At 43.1% G+C, this 22,479-nt stretch overlaps 1 protein-coding gene across 1 annotated transcript in view; it reads right to left on the reverse strand.

The window, feature by feature from the left end:
* The window catches only part of LOC106588944 (syndetin), a 101,618-nt gene that overhangs the window by 48,304 nt on the left and 30,835 nt on the right, over positions 1–22,479 (reverse strand). Inside the window, exon 5 of the mRNA XM_082970271.1 lies at positions 12,486–12,539. Coding sequence (XP_082826397.1) covers positions 12,486–12,539 — 54 coding nt within the window. The remainder of the gene's footprint in view (positions 1–12,485; positions 12,540–22,479) is intronic.

The following is a 22,479-nucleotide window of genomic DNA, read 5'->3' on the forward strand; positions in this document are numbered from 1 at the left end:
AAAGCGTTCCACAGGGATACTGGCCCAAACCGACTCCAATGCTTCCCACAGTTGTGTCAAGTTGACTGGATGTCCTTTGGGTGGTGGACCATTCTTGATACACACAGGAAACCGTTGAGCTTGAAAAACCCAGCATCATTGCAGTTCTTGACACAAACCGTTGCACCTGGCACCTACTACCATACCCCATTCAAAAATATTTAGTCTTGCCCATACACCCTCTGAATGGCAAACATACACAATCCATGCCAAGGCTCAAAAATCCTTCTTTAACCTGTATCCTCCCTTTCATCTACACTGATTGAAGTGGATTTAACATGTGATATCAATAAGGGATCTTTCACCTGAATAGCGTACAGTATGTCATGGAAAGAGCAGGTGTTCTTAATGTTTTGTATACTCAGTGTATATAATGCATACTGTAGATGTATGTGTTAGTCAAACACTAGTATTGATACAATGTTAAATGATAAGATGAAAATCCATAGTTCATGATGGGATACTAGCTCAAGCTCAATATATGATGCCTATCAATAATATACACTGAGTATAGTAATGATGCATAATTTAGAGCCAAATATTTTGTGCTTATTCATGCTGAGACCAAGGTCTCTTTCACAGATGAGCCCTGTATACACATCAATATACACATCAATATAGGCCTACATATAAACATTCACATCAACACACGAAAACCAAAACACAAATCATAGAAAAACACATTCGTCAGTAAAAAAGGTCCTCAGTCAGCCTTGTGAATTGCCCTAGAGGCACCAATTCATCCAACTTTAGACAGCCTTCCACAAGTAAGAGGTACATTTACTCAACTCAGTGGAGAACAAAGGGATCTCCAGAGTAAGCCATCTCTGAGACCGGTCTGGTATCTCATACGTCTATAAGTTAACAATGAAGTCAGGTACGGCGGAAGTTTATGCAGAGGGGCTTTACAAACAAAAAGAGTGCAATCCATCGATCTACGAGACTTCAAGAGGGCCAGACTACTTTCTGATACAGAATGCAGTAATGTGTACTGAACCTATGCAATGATGTGTACTGAACCTATGCAGTAATGTGTACTGAACCTATGCAATGATGTGTACTGAACCTATGCAGTAATGTGTACTGAACCTATGCAGTAATGTGTACTGAACCTATGCAATGATGTGTACTGAACCTATGCAGTGATGTGTACTGAACCTATGCAATGATGTGTACTGAACCTATGCAGTGATGTGTACTGAACCTATGCAGTGATGTGTACTGAACCTATGCAATGATGTGTACTGAACCTATGCAGTAATGTGTACTGAACCTATGCAATGATGTGTACTGAACCTATGCAGTGATGTGTACTGAACCTATGCAGTGATGTGTACTGAACCTATGCAGTAATGTGTACTGAACCTATGCAGTGATGTGTACTGAACCTATGCAGTAATGTGTACTGAACCTATGCAGTGATGTGTACTGAACCTATGCAGTGATGTGTACTGAACCTATGCAGTGACGTGTACTGAACCTATGCAGTGACGTGTACTGAACCTATGCAGTGACGTGTACTGAACCTATGCAGTGACGTGTACTGAACCTATGCAGTGACGTGTACTGAACCTATGCAGTAACGTGTACTGAACCTATGCAGTAATGTGTACTGAACCTATGCAGTGATGTGTACTGAACCTATGCAGTAATGTGTACTGAACCTATGCAGTGACGTGTACTGAACCTATGCAGTAATGTGTACTGAACCTATGCAGTAATGTGTACTGAACCTATGCAGTGATGTGTACTGAACCTATGCAGTGATGTGTACTGAACCTATGCAGTGATGTGTACTGAACCTATGCAGTGATGTGTACTGAACCTATGCAGTGATGTGTACTGAACCTATGCAGTGACGTGTACTGAACCTATGCAGTGATGTGTACTGAACCTATGCAGTGATGTGTACTGAACCTATGCAGTGATGTGTACTGAACCTATGCAGTGATGTGTACTGAACCTATGCAGTGATGTGTACTGAACCTATGCAGTGATGTGTACTGAACCTATGCAGTGATGTGTACTGAACCTATGCAGGGATGTGTACTGAACCTATGCAGTGATGTGTACTGAACCTATGCAGTGATGTGTACTGAACCTATCTTCATTAATAAAGCGTAGTGCTCTAGGATGACAAACTGCGTCCAACGGCTACAATATAGCGGCAGCTGCATTCATATAGACCAGGTATTCCCAAACTGGGGTACACGCAATGCCGTCAAGGGGAATGCCAAATGAAAGGGAATTGACATTTTATTTAAATAAAAAAAACATTTGGTTTACAGTTTTTTTCTCTCACATTTTCAAACAGTCCATTTATATTTTCCAACGGGGCTATACATTTGGGTGAGGGTTTTTTCCTGCCTGAGTAGCCTCATTTCACTTCCAAAAATAAAATGAAACCATCTAGTGTTCAGCGAAATAACAACACAATGTCAAATACAGGTAGCCTAGTCAAATAATTAACATCCAATCACATTAACTGTTACTCTGCTCCGGGAAACATTCACTATTGAGCAGACATTTAGAAACGAAGCATGACAATTTGAAAAATGAGGCAAGGGAGTTTTTGAGCGAGAATAAAGACGACTTTTGAGTAGTAAGACATGTATAAAAGCAACAGAGACCATTAATAAGAAGGGGCTAGAAGTGTCTAACACGGTGAGCTACCGAGTGGCTAGGACAGGCAAGCCCCATGCTATTGTGGAGGACTTAATTCTTCCTGCAGCCGCAGATATGGCTGGGACAATGTTGGGGGGAAAGGCCCAAAAAACTATACAGACAATGCCTTCATCAAACAACACTGTTTCACGACACATCAGCGACATGGCAGGAGATGTTTTGAAACAATTACTGCTTCGCATACAAGCCAGTGAATTATATCAGTTACAGTTGGATGAGTCAGGTGTGGCAGGTCTGGCACAGCTCCTGGTATATGTCTGTTACATTTATAGGGGGTGAATTAAGGAAAACATCGTCTTCTGCAAACCAGGACAACATGAGAGGATATTTTTAAAGTATTGGACAGCTTTGTGACATCAAATGGACTTTGGTGGTCAAGATGTGTTGATATCTGTACTGATGGAGCAAAAGCCATGACAGGGAGACATAGTGGAGTGGTAACACGCGTGCTAGCAGTTGCTCACGACGCCACTTGGGTACACTGCAGCATCCACCGAGAGGCTCTTGCTGCCAAGGGAATGCCTGACAGCTTGAAATATGTTTTGGACACTACAATGAAAATGGTTAACTTTGTTAAAGTTTCTCACACAACTGGCCTATCTGGGAGATGTTTTTTCTCGCATGAATGATCTGAATACAGAATTACAGGGACTCGCCGCAACAATATTCAATGTGCGGGAAAAAATTGAGGCCATGATTAAGAAGTTGGAGCTCTTTTCTGTCTGCATTAACAAGGACAACACACAGGTCTTTCCATCATTGTATGATTTTGTGTGTACAAATGAACTCAAGCTTACAGACAATGTCAAATGTGATATAGTGAAGCACCCGAGTGAGCTGGGGGCGCAATTACGTAGGTACTATCCTGAAACAGATGACAAAAACAACTGGATTTGTTATCCCTTTCATGCCCTGCCTCCAGTCCACTTACCGATATCTGAACAAGAGAGCCTCATTGAAATTGCAACAAGCGGCACTGTGAAAATTTAATTTAATCAGAAGCCACAACCAGATTTCTGGATAGGGCTGCGCTCTGAGTTTCTTGCATTGGCAAATCGCTCTGTTAAGACACTGATGCCCTTTGCAACCACGTACCTATGTGAGAGAGTGGATTCTCGGCTGCATGAAAACTAAATACAGGCACAGACTGTGTGTCGAAAATGATTTAAGACTGAGACTCTCTCCAATACAACCCAACATTGCAGAGTTATGTGCATCCTTTCAAGCACACCCTTCTCATTAACCTGTGGTGAGTTATTCACAATTTTTGATGAATATATAAAACCTTATTTGTAAGATGGCTAAATAAAGAGCAAAATTATTGATGATTATAATATTATTATTTGTGCCCTGGTCCTAGAAGAGCTTTTTGTCACTTCCCACGAGCCGGGTTGTGACAAAAACTCACACTCATTCTTATGTTTAATAAATGTATTGTTTAGTGTGTGTGTGTGGCAGGCTTACGATGGCAAAACAACATTTGAGAGTGCGCTGACATTTGAGGGTACGCAGCTGGAGTTTGAATGTTTGAAGGGGTACAGGACTATAAAAAGTTTGGGAACCACTGATATAGACAATATCCCCATAGTCTAAAACCTGTATGAATGTCGACTGAATGATTTGTTTTCTGCTGTTTAATGAAAGGCATAAACTATTCCTATAGAAGAAGCCAATTTCAATTCTTAATTTCTTAACTCATCAATATGCTTTTTGAAAGATAGCTCAATCCAGATGCCCAGATATTTATAAGCAGGGTTACAATCAAAGAGGGCAGCAACCAATGTCTATATGCATAAATCATCAGATACATTTTTATGTGACATGGAGAATAACATTCTTGGTTTTACCTGCATTAAGTACCAATTTGGGCTGTTCTGGTCACGAAATATCGTCAGCCGGTGATTGACAAGCAAATAACTGTCTTGACCGTTAATTAACAATAACACATTTATCATCTCCTGGGTTCCACACATTGCCTACAAGCCATTTTAAAAAGTCTAATAAATCCATGTATTTTTAATACATTGTAAGGCTGCATGATGCAACTCTAATGCATGGTGTTTGCAACGCCAGGGTTGTGGGTTCGATTCCCACGGGGGGCCAGTACAAAAAAAAATGCATGAAATGAAATGTATGAAATATTATTATTCACTACTGTAAGTCGCTCTGGATCAGAGCGTCTGCTAAATTACTAAAATGTAAATGTAATGATGATTTGAAAAAAAGTTGCTTGAAAGGTTGGTTGTACACACTCCAGTAGTCTCTCATTCACAATTTGACAAGCACTTGATAATGCCTCGAATTTCACAGTGGCATCCCATTCGTGGCTGAAATGCACCCTAAAAAAATCCATGCCTTTTAAGGCTCGGAGTGCTGCTTTGTGCCCTTCTCCCTGCGCAATCCGAAGCGTCTCTCAATCACACGGCTCTCTGTCACGTGATCGGGTCTTTCTCACAGGCTACAAGTGAAGACAGACACATCGGGGACGCAACTGCACGCATCCTTATCCAATTCCGAGGTGCATATTGAAGATATTGGATGAACTGTCCACATTCACTTTTGGTCAGCCAACAAGTTGAGTAGGCCTAACGAACAGCAAAAGCACTAGCCTATGTCAATCTACTATCCCCCATAGTACAAAAGTCAACCTATTATATTCTGTGTGAGAAATAAATATTCCAAACATAGTCTGGGACAGTTGTGGGATGTGATAGATCCCAAATTAATACAACCACTAGCTTTTTTATGCAATGTGGCTGACACAACAGATCAGAACATTTAGTTTAAAATGTTGATAAACTATTAGGCTATTTATTCACATTATAAGCGCAGCAATGTGCACATGGTAGGTAATACATGCAAATGTTCCACTAGCGGAAAACTCCATAATCAAAAGTGACCGCAAATGCAATTATGCACGTAATGCTTTTATTATAAGGTACATTTTTATGGTGAAAATTATCGTCCCCAAACTTGAAACTCATGCACTGCTTATATATATATATATGCCAGTTACACTCTAATTAATTTTAAGAAGTTGGCAAATTCAGTTGTGATACAAACCTTATTAAAATATACATGAGGTGTGCGACTATGAGTAAAACCTTTAAACAGGTCAACTTTCACAAGGCCGCTGGGCCAGACGGATTACCTGGACGTGTACTCCAAGCATGCGCTTACCAACTGGCAATGGTCTTCACTGACATTTTTAACCTCTCCGTGTCTGAGTCTGTAATACCAACATGTTTCACCTGGAAAAAAGGAACACCTATGTGAGAATGCTATTCATTGACTACAGCTCAGCGTTCAACACCATAGAGCCCTCAAAGATCATCACTAAGCTAAACACCTCCCTCTGCAACTGGATCCTAGACTTCCTGACGGGCCGCCCCCAGGTGGTAAGGGTAGGTAACAACACATCCGTTACGCTGATCCTCAACACGGGGGCCCCTCAGGGGTGCATGTTCAGTCACCTCCTGTACTCCCTGTTCACTCATGACTGCATGGCCAGGCACGACTCCAACACTATCATTAAGTATGCTGATGACACAACAGTGGTAGGCCTGATCACCGACAATGACGAGACAGCCTATAGGGAGGTCAGAGACCTGACCGTGTGAGCCAGGGACAACAACCTCTCCCTCAACGTGATCAAGACAAAGGACATGAATGTGAACTACAGGAAAAAGAGGACCGAGCATGCCCCCATTCTCATTGACGGGGCTGTAGTGGAGCAGGTTGAAAGCTTTAAGTTCCTTGGCGTCCACATCACCAACAAACTAACATGGTCCAAGCACACCAAGACAGTCATGAAGAGGGCACGACAAAACCTATTCCCCCTCAGGAGACTGAAAAGTTTTGGCATGGGTCCTCAGATTCTCAAAAGGTTTTACAGCTGCACCATCGAGAGCATCCTGACGGGTTGCATCACTGCCTGGTATGGCAACGTTTCGGCCTCGACTGCAAGGCACTACAGAGGGTAGTGCATACGGCACAGTACATCACCGGGGCCAAGCTTCCTGCCAACCATATTGCCCATATTGTTATTTACTGCTGTCCCTTAATTACTTATTTTTTCGGGATTTTCTTGAAACTGGGTTGTTGGTTAAGGGCTTGTAAGTAAGCATTTCACTGTAAGGTCTTCACCTGTTGCATTCGGCACATGTGACAAATACAATTTGATTTGATATGATTCGAAACAAGTCGCAAAAAAAAAAACATTGTTTCTTATGCTGGGCATCATTCACAAGTGATAATATATAATTCACAAGTGATAGGCTAATACTGTCACCCATCAGACTATTCTTCATTTAATCTTGTCTTTACATATACTAAATAATATACAGTATGTGTGACATTTGTTTTGATTTAGAATGGACCATTATCATGAACCTGTCTTGAAACAGGGGCAGCGGAAAAAAATACATGTCATCTATGCACATAAAAAGCAAATGGACGCTTTTCCCCGTGGTTTATTTTCATGCCTGCCAGGTAGGCCATACTCCTGTTGTAAATATGTGCTTAATATTAGCAAAGTTGAGAAATAAATATAGTAGACCTAGCCTATTGTAAGCTGATGGGATCCTCCTATTTACTAGCGGCCATCACTCTGTTTTCTCCCACAATTGCATAGCCTATAGAAATGTTGCGCAACATGAGCTCATGAAGTGTTTGATTAGATTTTCAAAGACATTTGCATTGATGTCAGAGTGATTAGAGGGACAATAGAGTGCTGAGTACCAGGCAGTTATTACGTTTGTTACTAACGACCAGCAGCAGCATCAGAGCTTGGAGAAGCCTAATTACCGTAACTAAACGGTCATGTGGAATTTGACTGCCTTCATGACTCGTGACCCCCAGAGTGGCGGTAATACGGTCACGGCAACAGCCCTAGTACCAATTTCAGTTCAACAAAGACATTATTTAATTAAAGCAGTGAATGCAGCAAGAGAAAGATATGTTGTCACATCCATGTAATTTCCCTGAGCTTGTAGTTCCAGGGCTGTTGGTTTAAAGGAGCGCTGATAGAACCACACGGTATTGATCTTAATCAGACACACACTGAGAAGCTCAGAGAGGAAATGCAACGTAGGTCTGGGAAGCTAACAAACACTAGTATGTGATGCAAAGTTATTTATTTATAGCACTTTGTGTTAGGATTGAGAAGTAAAAAAAGGGGAACATGCTGGTGGGGATGAATACTAAATACAATAGTGGGTTGGAGTGAAGTCATGCAATCACAAAGGTGATTGCTAAAGTTGATTTGCTTCTGCCCAATCCAATTATATCCCATGATATTCTATTCTCCATGCTTGAGGTAGCTGCTAAAGAGTACTGTAGCTTCCACTGTATAGCCATACTGTATAGTAGAATGGAGGGGGCAGGTGTGGGTGAAGGAGGAGAGGACAGTAAGAGTAATGGCCCACATTTACCTCCTGACCTGCATAGACACACAGGGCTTTCTGTTGAAGCTCAAAACATTGAATGAAACATTTACAGTGAGGGGAAAAAAGTCTTTGATCCCCTGCTGATTTTGTAAGTTTGCCCACTGACAAAGAAATGATCAGTCTATAATTTTAAAAGTAGGTTTATATGAACAGTGAGAGACAGAATAACAACAAAGAAATCCAGAAAAACGCATGTCAAAAATATAAATAAATAAATAAAGTATTTTACCCCTCTGCAAAACATGACTTAGTACTTGGTGACAAAACCCTTGTTGGCAATCACAGACGTCAGACGTTTCTTGTAGTTGGCACCAGGTTTGCACACATCTCAGGAGGGATTTTGTCCCACTCCTCTTTGCAGATCTTCTCCAAGTCATTAAGGTTTCGAGGCTGACGTTTGGCAACTCGAACCTTCAGCTCCCTCCACAGATTTTCTATGGGATTAAGGTCTGTAGACTGGCTAGGCCTTAATGTGCTTCTTCTTGAGCCACTCCTTTGTTGCCTTGGCCGTGTGTTTTTGGGTCATCGTCATGCTGGAATACCCATCCACGACCCATTTTCAATGCCCTGGCTGAGGGAAGGAGGTTCTCACCCAAGATTTGACGGTACATGGCCCCGTCCATCGTCCCTTTGATGCAGTGAAGTTGTCCTGTCCCCTTAGCAGAAAAACACCCCCAAAGCATAATGTTTCCACCTCCATGTTTGACGGTGGGGATGGTCTCTTGGGGTCATAGGCAGCATTCCTCTTCCTCCAAACACGGCGAGCTGAGTTGATGCCAAAGAGCTCCATTTTGGTCTCATCTGACCACAACACTTTCACCCAGTTTTCCTCTGAATCATTCAGATGTTAATTGGCAAACTTCAGACGGGCATGTATATGTGCTTTCTTGAGCAAGGGGACCTTGCGGGCGCTGCAGGATTTCAGTCCTTCACGGCCTAGTGTGTTACCAATTGTTTTCTTGGTGACTATGGTCCCAGCTGCCTTGAGATCATTGACAAGATCCTCCCGTGTAGTTCTGGGCTGATTCCTCACCGTTCTCATGATCATTGCAACTCCACGAGGTGAGATCTTGCATGGAGCCCCAGGCCGAGGGAGATTGACAGTTATTTTGTGTTTCTTCCATTTGCGAATAATCGCACCAACTGTTGTCACCTTCTCACCAAGCTGCTTGGCGATGGTCTTGTAGCCCATTCCAGCCATGTGTAGGTCTACAATCTTGTCCCTGACATCCTTGGAGAGCTCTTTGGTCTTGGCCATGGTGGAGAGTTTGGAATCTGATTGATTGATTGCTTCTGTGGACAGGTGTCTTTTATACAGGTAACAAGCTGTACCTGTATAAAAGACACCTGGGAGCCAGAAATCTTTCTGATTGAGAGGGGGTCAAATACTTATTCCCCTCATTAAAATGCAAATCAATTTATAACATTTTTGACATGCGTTTTTCTGGATTGTTTTGTTGTTATTCTGTCTCTCACTGTTCAAATAAACCTACCATTAAAATTATAGACTGATCATTTCTTTGTCAGTGGGCAAACGTACAAAATCAGCAGGGGATCAAATACTTTTTTCCCTCACTGTACATTCCACATCAGCTCGATCAATACTACAATTAAGCCCTAATCAATTGACCATTAACAGGCTGTTCCTCAGAAAATCACAGACTCTGAGCGCTCACTGGTTATGCACACAGACAATACCCTATAAGGGTGATTCCATGCAGCGGAAAATATTTTTGGTATCTCAGATTGTTCTGGCAATTCTCACACAGGAACTTCATTGGGCGGAAGAATCTTTAACATGCTTTTTATAATTGGATCACAAAGCATTTTTAGGCCTTTGTTAGACCTGTATATTCCTCTTGCTGTCATTATACTCCTAATGTGTTCTCTCAAATATGGAGTATGTCTAGATTCTGAAATACACATTTTCACATTAATTTATTCAACAAAACTACCCTTTTGGATGTAGCTTATTTTTAGACATATTGTTTGTAACAATATACTCTTCCAGAGTGGGCTCTCTTGTACCTTTAATGATATTACCCATTTTACACAAAGAAATGTATATTATAGGTATTTACCATTCTCAGCCCTCTTTTGGGATAGCACATTCAGCAAGACACCAGCAGAGGGAGTTACCTTTGAATAAATTTTTCAATTTATTGTGTTGATGGTGCTCATAAAATGTATCATACCTTCAGAATAAGCAGAGAACCCACTCTGGAAATGTAATGTACTTGTAGAGTATATTGTTCCAAGCAATATCTTAAAATGAACACATTCAAAAAGGGTCGTTTTGAGATATTAATATTTTGAATGTTGAATAAATGAATGTGAACATTTGTATTTATACCAAAAATATTTTCCCCTCCCGTTGGCGTGTAAGACATACATGATCAGTGACATCCATCCAAGCTTAATGCACCCTTATGAAGTAAAAACAGCCTCATGATGGCACCCTTCAACTGTCAAAAAGCCATTAGTACAAGAGATGTCATTTCACACCTAAACGCCATCACAACCTGCATACCTAATGATCCAAAGCAGATGTTTCAAGTGAAGGTTTCACTTAACCCTTTACAGCCTGGCACCTACTACCATACCCCGTGCAAAGGCACTTACATTTATTTGTCTTCCCCATTCACCCTCTGAATGGCACACATAGACAATCCATGTCTCAATTGTCTCAAGGCTTAAAAATCCTTCTATAACCTGCCTCCTCCCCTTCATCTACACTGATTGAAGTGGATTTAACAAGTGACATCAATAAGGGATCATAGCTTTCACCTGGATTCACCTGGTCAGTCTGTCATGGAAAGAGCAGGTGTCCTTAATGTTTAGTATACTCAGTGTATAATATAATAACATTATAGCATAGCTAGGCTATACATAGCATACAAAGTAGCCTATACAATAGAGGGAATCTAGGATTTCAACGTTCCTTCTATGAGACAATATCTGCGTCCCAAACGGCAGCCTATTCCCTTTTTATTGGACTACTTTTAGCTAGGGCTCATAGGAGTCTGGACAATAGTAGTCCACTATATAAGGAAATAGGAATTGGATGGATAAAAGAGACAAGACAGAGGAGAAGGAAATTAGAAACAAGCTGTGGTGACATTTCTTTAGGGACACGACACAGAACACAAGATCAGTGTGAGTCAACCTATAGTCACGCAAGCATGCTGTCACCTCCCAACGGGTCACAATGCCCGCTGGGATCAATGGGCCAATCACAGCTGGGTAGATGCGGGTTCAACAAAGGTGACTCGGCTGGAAACCTCTAGCAGCCCCAAAATGGCCACTGCCACCTCATATGGAGACTAGAGAGGAGTGCAGCTGCTACCAGGGCTGGGGTCCATTCCGTGTCAACTCAATCAGTTCAGGATGTGACGAGCAATTCAAGTCATGACTTCAAACATTCACACAGAAAACTAACAGGTGATTTTTTTATTCATGAAACACATTTTCGATTCAATTCGTAATTTAACTGGAATCGACCCCAACTGACTGCTAACCTAACTATGTGGGCTATCCATCCATTTGAAGGGCTCTGGTTAAAAGTACATGGGAATAGGGTGCCAATTGGGATGTGACCACAGTCTCTCGTCAGTGCTCATACATATCCACACACTAACTAAACCATTAATCTGTGGTGCATGGCCTGAGAGGTCTAAATCTCCATGCGCCTGATCAAATATGTCTCCTGTCCGACTGTGAATAGCTTAAACACATCTCAAAGAGCTCATATGAAGGATCAGAGATGAGCAGGAGCCTGGGATGGATACCCTCTCTGTTTTCTCTCTCCTCTTACTCTACTTTCCTCTCCTCTCCCTCCTCTCCTTGGCTGTGGCTTTGATCCAAACACCCAGGAAGTGATTTCTTTATCGAGGGGGATACAGGCTCACTCTCACATCTGCCAGTCACGACAGACAATCGGCCCTGATAAGATTTATATAGATTGAGATAGCGGCTGGTACTGAACAGACGTTTTACTTATAGAGCGAACGCAGTCGGTCGTAGGATATATTCCGTTGCCATGGTAACGCCACTAAATTCCACATTACCTCCTTTGTTATGACTGATTGACAGTAGATATTAATCAGCGAATATAAATCACCATACTATGATGTGTGCAGTCAGTGTTCTGAAAGAAAAGGCAAACCTAAATAAGCTGAGATGAGTCATAGGGAAATTACAGAATGTGATATACTTACAAGAAGAATTTAAACACAGGCTGAGTCTGGGTGAAACTTAAAACGTACAATGGAAAGAAAGGAGGAAGAGAGGAAGGAAAAAATACAGAAAGCATACCTTGATGTAGGATGGCTGTTTTTCCAGGATAAGATCGGCAACCTTTTTGGAAACCTACAGAGAGAGGAGGACAAGAAAAAGAAACCCAGTCAGATGCTTGTAAACGCCATCCCAAGTGAGAAACACACTTATCGTACTATGGTAGAGCATGGAGAAAGAATAGCTGGCTTTGATGCCTGTAACTATAGTCCTTAAAGAGTGACTGCCTCTAAAATGCAACTAATCCCTTTGAAAATAGCATATGTGGCATATGAGTCTGAAACATTTATTCTAGTGTCTGAAATTGACTACAAAGTGTAAATAGGATCATTTTGGTCACAAAGTCAGTCTTATCTAAAGCGGAGTTTGGAACCTCAGTGCGTCACAAGTAAATGAAGGTTGGATTTGAATTACAATTATGTCAACAAATCATGCCCCATCTTGCCAAGCTCCACGTGAAAATCGCCCCTCCGCTGCCCTTCATTGAATGGGGCGCCGTTGTTTCATCACCACCAACACGTTCAAATGATCACTATATGGATTGACCATGCCTCCACAGCCAAAGTTCTATGGTATGCATGCCCTACTGAAGGACCCTAGCTAGTAAGCGGAATAGGTGCTTGAGTTTGTCGGTCCCCAAGTCTGCACCAGTAATGCCAGCTTGGTGTGCAACGACCGGTGGTGGTGAGTATAATCCGAGATACTGGAATATAATGACCTCTGATGTAACTTAGCTAACGACGTTAGATAATGTTATGCTGTTTATGTAGGCAGTTATCATTTGATAAACTGAGACATTACCTGTGAGGCAGGCAAGCTAACTTTATAACGCTAACAAGCTAGCTAGATAAGGGGGAGAGGTTGTTGTCCTGGCACCACACCTGCCAGGTCTCTGACCTTGTCCCTATAGGCTATCTCGTCGTTGATCAGGGCTTTCGGCAGGTTACCTTCACTTCTTGGGCACAGGGACTATGGTGATCTGCTTGAAACATGCAGGTATTACAGAATCGGTCAGGGAGAGGTTGAAAATGTCAGTGAAGACACTGGCCAGTTGGTCCACGCATGCTTTGTGTACACGTCCTGGTAATCCATCTGGCCCTGAGGCCTTGTGAATGTTGATCTGTTTAAAGGTCTTGCTCACATCGGCTACGGAGAGCGTGATCACACAGTCGTCCAGAACAGCTGGTGCTCTCATGTAGGGCTGTGGCTGTCACGAAAGTTTGTCAGCCGGTGATTGTTAAGCCTATAACTGTCGGTCTCATGGTAATTTACCGTTAATTAACATAAACACAGTTAGGGAACATCTACATTTTAAAAAGTGTAATAAATCCATCTAATATAGCCTACACCTTCACAACCTTCCCAGCTGCCCACTGCACTGAGGATAGGAAACTCTATCACCACCGATAAATCCACTATAATTGAGAATTTCAATAAGGATTTTTCTACGGCTGGCCATGCTTTCCACCTGGCTACCCCTACCGCGGTCAACTGCACTGCACCCCCCACAGCTACTCGCCCAAGCCTTCCCCATTTCTCCTTCTCCCAAATCCATTCACCTGATGTTCTGAAACCACAGCTACAAATCAGCCGGGCTAGACAATCTGGACCCTTTCTTTCTAAAATTATCTGCCGAAATTGTTGCAAACCCTATTACTAGCCTGTTCAACCTCTCTTTCGTGTCATCTGAGATTCCCAAAGATTGGAAAGCAGCTTCTGTCATCCCCCTCTTCAAAGGAGGAGACACTCTTGACCCAAACTGCTTCAGACCTATATCTATCCTACCCTGCCTTTCTAAGGTCTTCGAAAGCCAAGTCAACAAACAGATTACCGACCATTTCGAATCCCACCGCACCTTCTCCGCTATGCAATCTGGTTTCAGAGCTGGTCATGGGTGCACCTCAGCCACGCTCAAGGTCCTAAACGATATCGTAACCTCCATTGATAAGAAACAATACTGTGCTGCCGTATTCATTGACCTGGCCAAAGCTTTCGACTCTGTCAATCACCACATCCTCTTCGACAGACTCAATAGCCTTGGTTTCTCAAATGATTGCCTCGCCTGGTTCACCAACTACTTCTCTGATAGAGTTCAGTGTGTCAAATCGGAGGCCCTGTTGTCCGGACCTCTGGCAGTCTCTATGGGGGTGCCACAGGGTTCAATTCTTGGGCCAACTCTTTTCTCTGTATACATCAATGATGTCGCTCTTGCTGCTGGTGAGTCTCTGATCCACCTCTACGCAGACGACACCATTCTGTATACTTCTGGTGTTAACAACCCTCCAGACGAGCTTCAATGCCATACAACTCTCCTTCCGTGGCCTCCAACTGCTCTTAAATACAAGTAAAACTAAATGCATGCTCTTCAACTGATCGCTGCCTGCACCTGCCCGCCTGTCCAGCATCACTACTCTGGATGGTTCTGACTTAGAATATGTGGACAACTACAAATACCTAGGTGTCTGGTTAGACTGTAAACTCTCCTTCCAGACTCACATCAAACATCTCCGATCAAAAGTTAAATCTAGAATTGGCTTCCTATTTCGCAACAAAGCATCCTTCACTCATGCTGCCAAACATACCCTCGTAAAACTGACCATCCTACCGATCCTCGACTTCGGCGATGTCATTTACAAAATAGCCTCCAATACCCTACTCAACAAACTGGATGCAGTCTATCACAGTGCCATCCGTTTTGTCACCAAAGCCCCATATACTACCCACCACTGCGACCTGTACGCTCTCGTTGGCTGGCCCTTGCTTCATACTCGTCGCCAAACCCACTGGCTCCAGGTCAACTACAAGACCCTGCTAGGTAAAGTCCCCCCTTATCTCTGCTCACTGGTCAACATAGCAGCACCCACCTGTAGCACACGCTCCAGCAGGTATATCTCTCTGGTCACCCCCAAAGCCAATTCCTCCTTTGGCGGTCTCTCCTTCCAATTCTCTGCTGCCAATGACTGGAACGAACTACATAAATCTCTGAAACTGGAAACACTTATCTCCCTCACTAGCTTTAAGCACCAGCTGTCAGAGCAGCTCACAGATTACTGCACCTGTACATAGCCCATCTATAATTTAGCCCAAACAACTACCTCTTCCCCTACTGTATTTATTTATTTATTTTGCTCCTTTGCACCCCATTATTTCTATCTCTCACTTTCTTCTACTACAAATCTACCATTCCAGTGTTTTACTTGCTATATTGTATTTACTTTCCCACCATGGCCTTTTTGCCTTTACCTCCCTTATCTCCCCTCATTTGCTCACATTGTATATAGACTTATTTTTCTACTGTATTATTGACTGTATGTTTGTTTTTACTCCATGTGTAACTCTGTGTTGTTGTATGTTGTCGAACTGCTTTGCTTTATCTTGACCAGGTCGCAATTGTAAATGAGAACTTGTTCTCAACTTGCCTACCTGGTTAAATAAAGGTGAAATAAAAAAATAAATACAAATAAATCAATTTATTTTAGACAGCTTTAAAGAAACATGACATGAAGAAAATGTAGTCTATTTCAGAAGAACAGAATAGCATACTCTGAGTTGTCCTTATGTTAGGTCCTGATCTGGCTATGCCAAATGGCTCTCGATCACGTGATCGGGTCTTTCTCACAGGCTACAAGTGAAGACAGACACTCCGGGGACGCAACTGCATGCGTCCATATCCAATTCCGAGGTGTATATTGAAGATATTGGAAGAACTGTCCACATTTACTTTTCGTCAGCCAAAAAGATGAGTAGGCCTAACGAATAGCAAAAGCACTAGCCTATGTCAATCTACTATTCCCCATAGTACAAAAGATAACCTATTCTGTGCGAGAAATAAATATTCCAAACATAGTCTGGGACAGTTGTGGGATGCGTTAGATCCCAAATTAACACAACCTCTAGCATCAAAGATACTTTTTTTACGCAATGAGGCTGACGCAACAGACCAGAAGGTTTAGCTTAAAATGTTGATAAACTGTTAGGCTATTTCTTCACATTAATCGCACAGCAATGCACACATGGTAGTAGGCTATAAGTGTGAATGCTCCATTAGCGGAAAACATTATTATGAAATCTGCAAATGTGATTATGCAAGTAATGCTTTTATCATGAAAATGATCTTCTACACCCATTGTAAATCCGATTAATGTGATACATTTTAAGAAGTTATTTGTCCACTTTAGTTGTGACATAAACCTTACCAAAACATATAGGCCTTTGGGCTAGGCTACATGAGGTTTAGGCCATTCTTGAACATGAGGTGAGACATTGTTACTAATTTGTAAATAAAGCCAGTTTGTTATTTAGAATTATTTATTTCTGTTTTTAGAGAGAGAGAAACCAAAAAACGTACAATCATCTCATGGGTCTCCCAGTCACAGGCATTGAACCAGCATCTGTAGCAACACGGCTATGCAGTGTCTTAGACTGTTGTGCCACTCAGGCGCTGTACGACGTGACCGGTCGGGAGTGGCCTACAGTACTACAGTAAAACCAAAATAAAATAATAAAAACCTTAGTGTAACAACAGTTTTAGTAAGTAATACTGAAGTCGTGCACAATTATCAGATTCTATTTTGGTTTATGTCGCTCATTCATTGTCAGTTAGAGACACAGTAGGACCCAAAAGCATAATAAGTCCTTAACTTCCCCTTGTGCTGGTCTGGAGCAATGAAGTGGTGACGCAGGGTACCGTACGCAACCACAAATTACCTGTAAGTCCAGCAGCAGAATCGCAAACCTTTTAGTGGAGCAACCACTGCATGTGGGGCAGTAGCAGCAGTGTATGTGGATCAGTAGCAGCAGTGTATGTGGAGCAGTAGCAGCAGTGTATGTGGAGCAGTAGCAGCAGTAACAGCAGTAGCAGCAGTGTATGTGGAGCAGTAGCAGCAGTGTATGTGGAGCAGTAGCAGCAGTGTATGTGGGGCAGTAGCAGCAGTGTATGTGGGGCAGTAGAAGCAGTGTATGTGGAGCAGTAGCAGCAGTGTATGTGGAGCAGTAGCAGCAGTGTATGTGGAGCAGTAGCAGCAGTGTATGTGGAGCAGTAGCAGCAGTGTATGTGGAGCAGTAGCAGCAGTGTATGTGGAGCAGTAGCAGCAGTGTATGTGGAGCAGTAGCACCAGTGTATGTGGGGCAGTAGCAGCAGTGTATGTGGAGCAGTAGCAGCAGTGTATGTGGAGCAGTAGCACCAGTGTATGTGGAGCAGTAGCAGCAGTGTATGTGGAGCAGTAGCACCAGTGTATGTGGAGCAGTAGCAGCAGTGTATGTGGAGCAGTAGCAGCAGTGTATGTGGAGCAGTAGCACCAGTGTATGTGGAGCAGTAGCACCAGTGTATGTGGCGAGTTTGAAAGTGTGACTGTGTGTGGCATCAGTATGCACGTGTGCGCATGTGTGTGTATGGGCGTATATAGTGTGTGCGTGTGTTGTGTGAACGTGTGTTGTGTAAGTATGTGTGTATGTGTGAGTACTGGTATCGTCCCAGCCCTAGAACACATACAAATACACAAATATATATAGACACACACACACACACACACACACACACACACACACACACACACACACACACACACACACACACACACACACACACACACACACACACACACACACACACACACACACACACACACACACACACACACACACACACACACAGCTAGGAACATGAGGTTCCAGAGCCAGTTCGATACACAGCTCCACACTGAGGGGGCGTTGAGACCTTGTTGTATGGACGGGGAGGACGGGGTGGACGGGGAAGACGGGGTGGACGGGGTGGACGGGGAGGACGGGGTGGACGGGGAGGACGGGGAGGACGGGGTGGACGGGGAGGACGGGGAGGACGGGGAGGACGGGGAGGACGGGGTGGACGGGGTGGACGGGGAGGACGGGGTGGACGGGGAGGACGGGGTGGACGGGGAGGACGGGGTGGACGGAGAGGACGGGGTGGACGGGGAGGACAGGGTGGACGGGATGGGGTGTTGACTAGGTTGGGTAAGGGGACTAACTAAAGCTCTGAACAGATCGTACTCTGTTCAACTGCTGTGCTCGTTCACTCGTTTGATCAACTATGTGTATGAGCGTGTGCATGAGAGACATAGTGACTGAATTAAGGAATGTGAGATGGAGAGAGTGAGAGAGGGCCTCTGAAATCAACAACCATATTTATTTTAATAAAATAAAAAAATACTATTACCTCTAAGGGGGTTATAGATTACCTCTAAGGGGGTTATAGATTACCTCTAAGGGGGTTATTGATTACCTCTAAGGGGGTTATAGATTACCTCTAAGGGGGTTATTGATTACCTCTAAGGGGGTTATAGATTACCTCTAAGGGGGTTATAGATTACCTCTAAGGGGGTTATAGATTACCTCTAAGGGGGTTATAGATTACCTCTAAGGGGGGTTATAGATTACCTCTAAGGGGGTTATTGATTACCTCTAAGGGGGGTTTTTGATTACCTCTAAGGGGGTTATAGATTACCTCTAAGGGGGTTATAGATTACCTCTAAGGGGGTTATTGATTACCTCTAAGGGGGTTATTGATTACCTCTAAGGGGGTTATTGATTACCTCTAAGGGGTAACAGAGAGCAAAAACAGTTTCTGTTTATGATGATTCAGTTTGTGTGTAAAATGTACATTATCTGTGCTCAGCAGCAGTTCAGTGAGAGTGGTAACTTACTTCACTCACAGCACAAAACCAGAAAGATCCAGAAAGAATGCTCATCCCTGGTACAGAGACAATTCTCCTCCTCACTCAAACACAATAAATCTATCTGTCTACAAAAAAAACATCCAAACCAGGAAAAAGCAGATGTGTGGAAAAGACCCAACCACCTGCAGCCGCCCACATGACCAGAGATTAGCCCTCCAATCACCTGTGATCTGACAGAGCCAAACAGCGAGGTATAATTCACATGTAATTGACTGGTATGCAGAGCAGAGTTAATAGCCCAATTATCCGGCCACACGCCTCATGCATTTTAGCTGAGAGCCAAAAGATAGAGCTGTCAATCAGCCAAAACTGCTCAGTAGAAGTCGGAAATGGAACCCTATTCTCTATAGAGTGCACTACTTTTGACCAGAGCTCTATGGGATAGGGCATAAAACAGTAGTGCGGTGTTTAGACACTGCCTAGTGTCAGCGTTTTTGGACACTGCCTAGTGTCAGCGTTTTTGGACACTGCCTAGTGTCAGCGTTTTTGGACACTGCCTAGTGTCAGCGTTTTTGGACACTGCCTAGTGTCAGCGTTTTTGGACACTGCCTAGTGTCAGCGTTTTTGGACACTGGCTAGTGTCAGCGTTTTTGGACACTGCCTAGTGTCAGCGTTTTTGGACACTTCCTAGTGTCAGCGTTTTTGGACACTGCCTAGTGTCAGCGTTTTTGGACACTGCCTAGTGTCAGCGTTTTTGGACACTGCCTAGTGTAAGTGTTCTTCACCAGCTGCAGTTAGGGGTTTAAAAAGCTAACCGGCAATCATATCAAATTCAAAATCAACCAATACTCGAGCTGGAGAGAAACAGTGGGCGATAAGTTAGCCTATACCAGTGCAGCTTCCTAACATTTATCTCAATCATATACGCTGACAGAGAAGTTTCTATGTCAACTAATTGAAGTGTAAAGGAACATTTTGTGTAGAGCCGTGGTGGTGTAGTGGTAACACCCACCGGTACGTGTCACTTAGCCTAAACAACGTCCTGCCGGTAGGTGTCACTTAGCCTAAACAACGTCCTGCCGGTAGGTGTCACTTAGCCTAAACAACGTCCTGCCGGTAGGTGTCACTTAGCCTAAACAACGTCCTGCCGGTAGGTGTCACTTAGCCTAAACAACGTCCTGCCGGTAGGTGTCACTTAACCTAAACAACGTCCTGTCGGTACGTGTCACTTGTCCTAAACAACATCCTGTCGGTACGTGTCACTTGTCCTATACAACATCCTGTCGGTACGTGTCACTTGTCCTATACAACGTCCTGTCGGTACATGGCACTTGTCCTATACAACATCCTGTCGGTACATGACACTTGTCCTATACAACTACCTGTCGGTACATGTCACTTGTCCTATACAACATCCTGTCGGTACATGCCACTTGTCCTATACAACGTCCTGTCGGTACGTACACTTGTCCTATACAACATCCTGTCGGTACATGACACTTGTCCTATACAACTACCTGTCGGTACATGTCACTTGTCCTATACAACATCCTGTCGGTACGTGTCACTTGTCCTATACAACGTCCTGTCGGTACGTGTCACTTGTCCTATACAACGTCCTGTCGGTACATGACACTTGTCCTATACAACTACCTGTCGGTACATGTCACTTGTCCTATACAACGTCCTGTCGGTACATGTCACTTGTCCTATACAACGTCCTGTCGGTACGTGTCACTTGTCCTATACAACGTCCTGTCGGTACATGTCACTTGTCCTATACAACGTCCTGTCGGTACGTGTCACTTGTCCTATACAACTACCTGTCGGTACATGGCACTTGTCCTATACAACGTTGTCGTGTCTTTGGCTATGCCGGATTAAGTGATATGACATGCTAACCTATAAAATTCTTTCTCTAATTAATATTACCTGATTAAGCTAATCATGTAAATGTAATTAATTAGAAAGTCGGGGCACCACGGAAGAACGTTTATAGAGCCGTTATCTTCCGAATAAACTCTTAAAATACTTAGTAATACTTTACATCGATAGCAGTCAATATTAACCCTTATCTTATTTTCAGTCTCATAATGAAAGTTGTAAAATTCTTGGCTATCTTCACGAACCCTGGCTAACAAGTTGAATCATCAATACCAAATTGGGTTTAATTATTTATTTACTAAATACCTAAACTAATCACCCAGAATTACATATACACAGAATAAAATGATGTCATACAGAAAACGTCCTGGTGGACGGAACCTGTATGATGGCTGGTTACACAAAGGAAAGGGGGTTGGGCTTGAATGAAAGAGCGGGAAGACTTAGGAACAAAGAAACAGCAGCTATGCTATCGTAAATACATTATCTTATGCATTACTAAATTACCGCCCATTTGGAAAAGGAAAATGCAATAGATATTTACTCTGAGCTGCGCTTCGGTATATTGGTCGTAGATGCTGGCCGGGTTGGCCAACAGATCTTCCTGTCCTCGGAAGAATGTCAATGGTGGTAAAGTGGATACGTGGTGGTATCTTCGTCTGGTTGTTAGACTGGATCCGTCGTCCGTCCTTTCCTAGCCCACGTCTACAGCGGCCGCTGCTAACTCAACGGGTAGGAAGTATCACTTCTGTAGTGAATAAGCTCAAAGTTCATACCATTCGCCACCAAAGCTCACGCCGAGGTTGGCTTAGTTCTGTACTTGACATGTGTGTCCTTCTAACGTAGAGGCTGCAGACCTCACGTACTGGAACATGTGGTTATCTTTTCATCAAAGGCTTATATAGTGGAGAGGGGGAAGGATGTGTTTCATCGTTTATAACCCCTGTCTCTTCACAGGGGTGGGCCACTGATCAAGCAGGGCACTTTCCTTATGAAAACCCAATTCTCTCATTTTGAAGCAAAAATTATATTTAATCTCCTAACAAACAATTTCAATATCAAACATTTCAATTGCATAACAATTCCATGTTACTCTGATAACTAGAGGGTGTATACTTTCTCAGGTACAGTTTATGTCGTCCTGTCATCAGTCATAATGTCTCAGATGACAACCGAACTGACATTCATACTCATTACGTTCCCAAGCATATTTCCAACTGGTTTTATTACCAAAATATGGTTCCTTTTCCCCATTTGTTTGATGTTCCCAGACTCTCTATATTTAACACAGGCTATTCAAGTCCTTCAGTAGGGTCAGAAAGAGAGGGGAAGGGAGAAAGGTATTTATGGGGGGGTCATAAACCTTACCCACAGGCCAACGTCATGACAACGTCCTGTCGGTACATGTCACTTGTCCTATACAACGTCCTGTCGGTACATGTCACTTGTCCTATACAACGTCCTGTCGGTACATGTTACTT

This window comes from Salmo salar, chromosome 27, assembly GCF_965601325.2.
Source record: "Salmo salar chromosome 27, fSalSal1, whole genome shotgun sequence".
Lineage (NCBI taxonomy): Eukaryota > Metazoa > Chordata > Actinopteri > Salmoniformes > Salmonidae > Salmo > Salmo salar.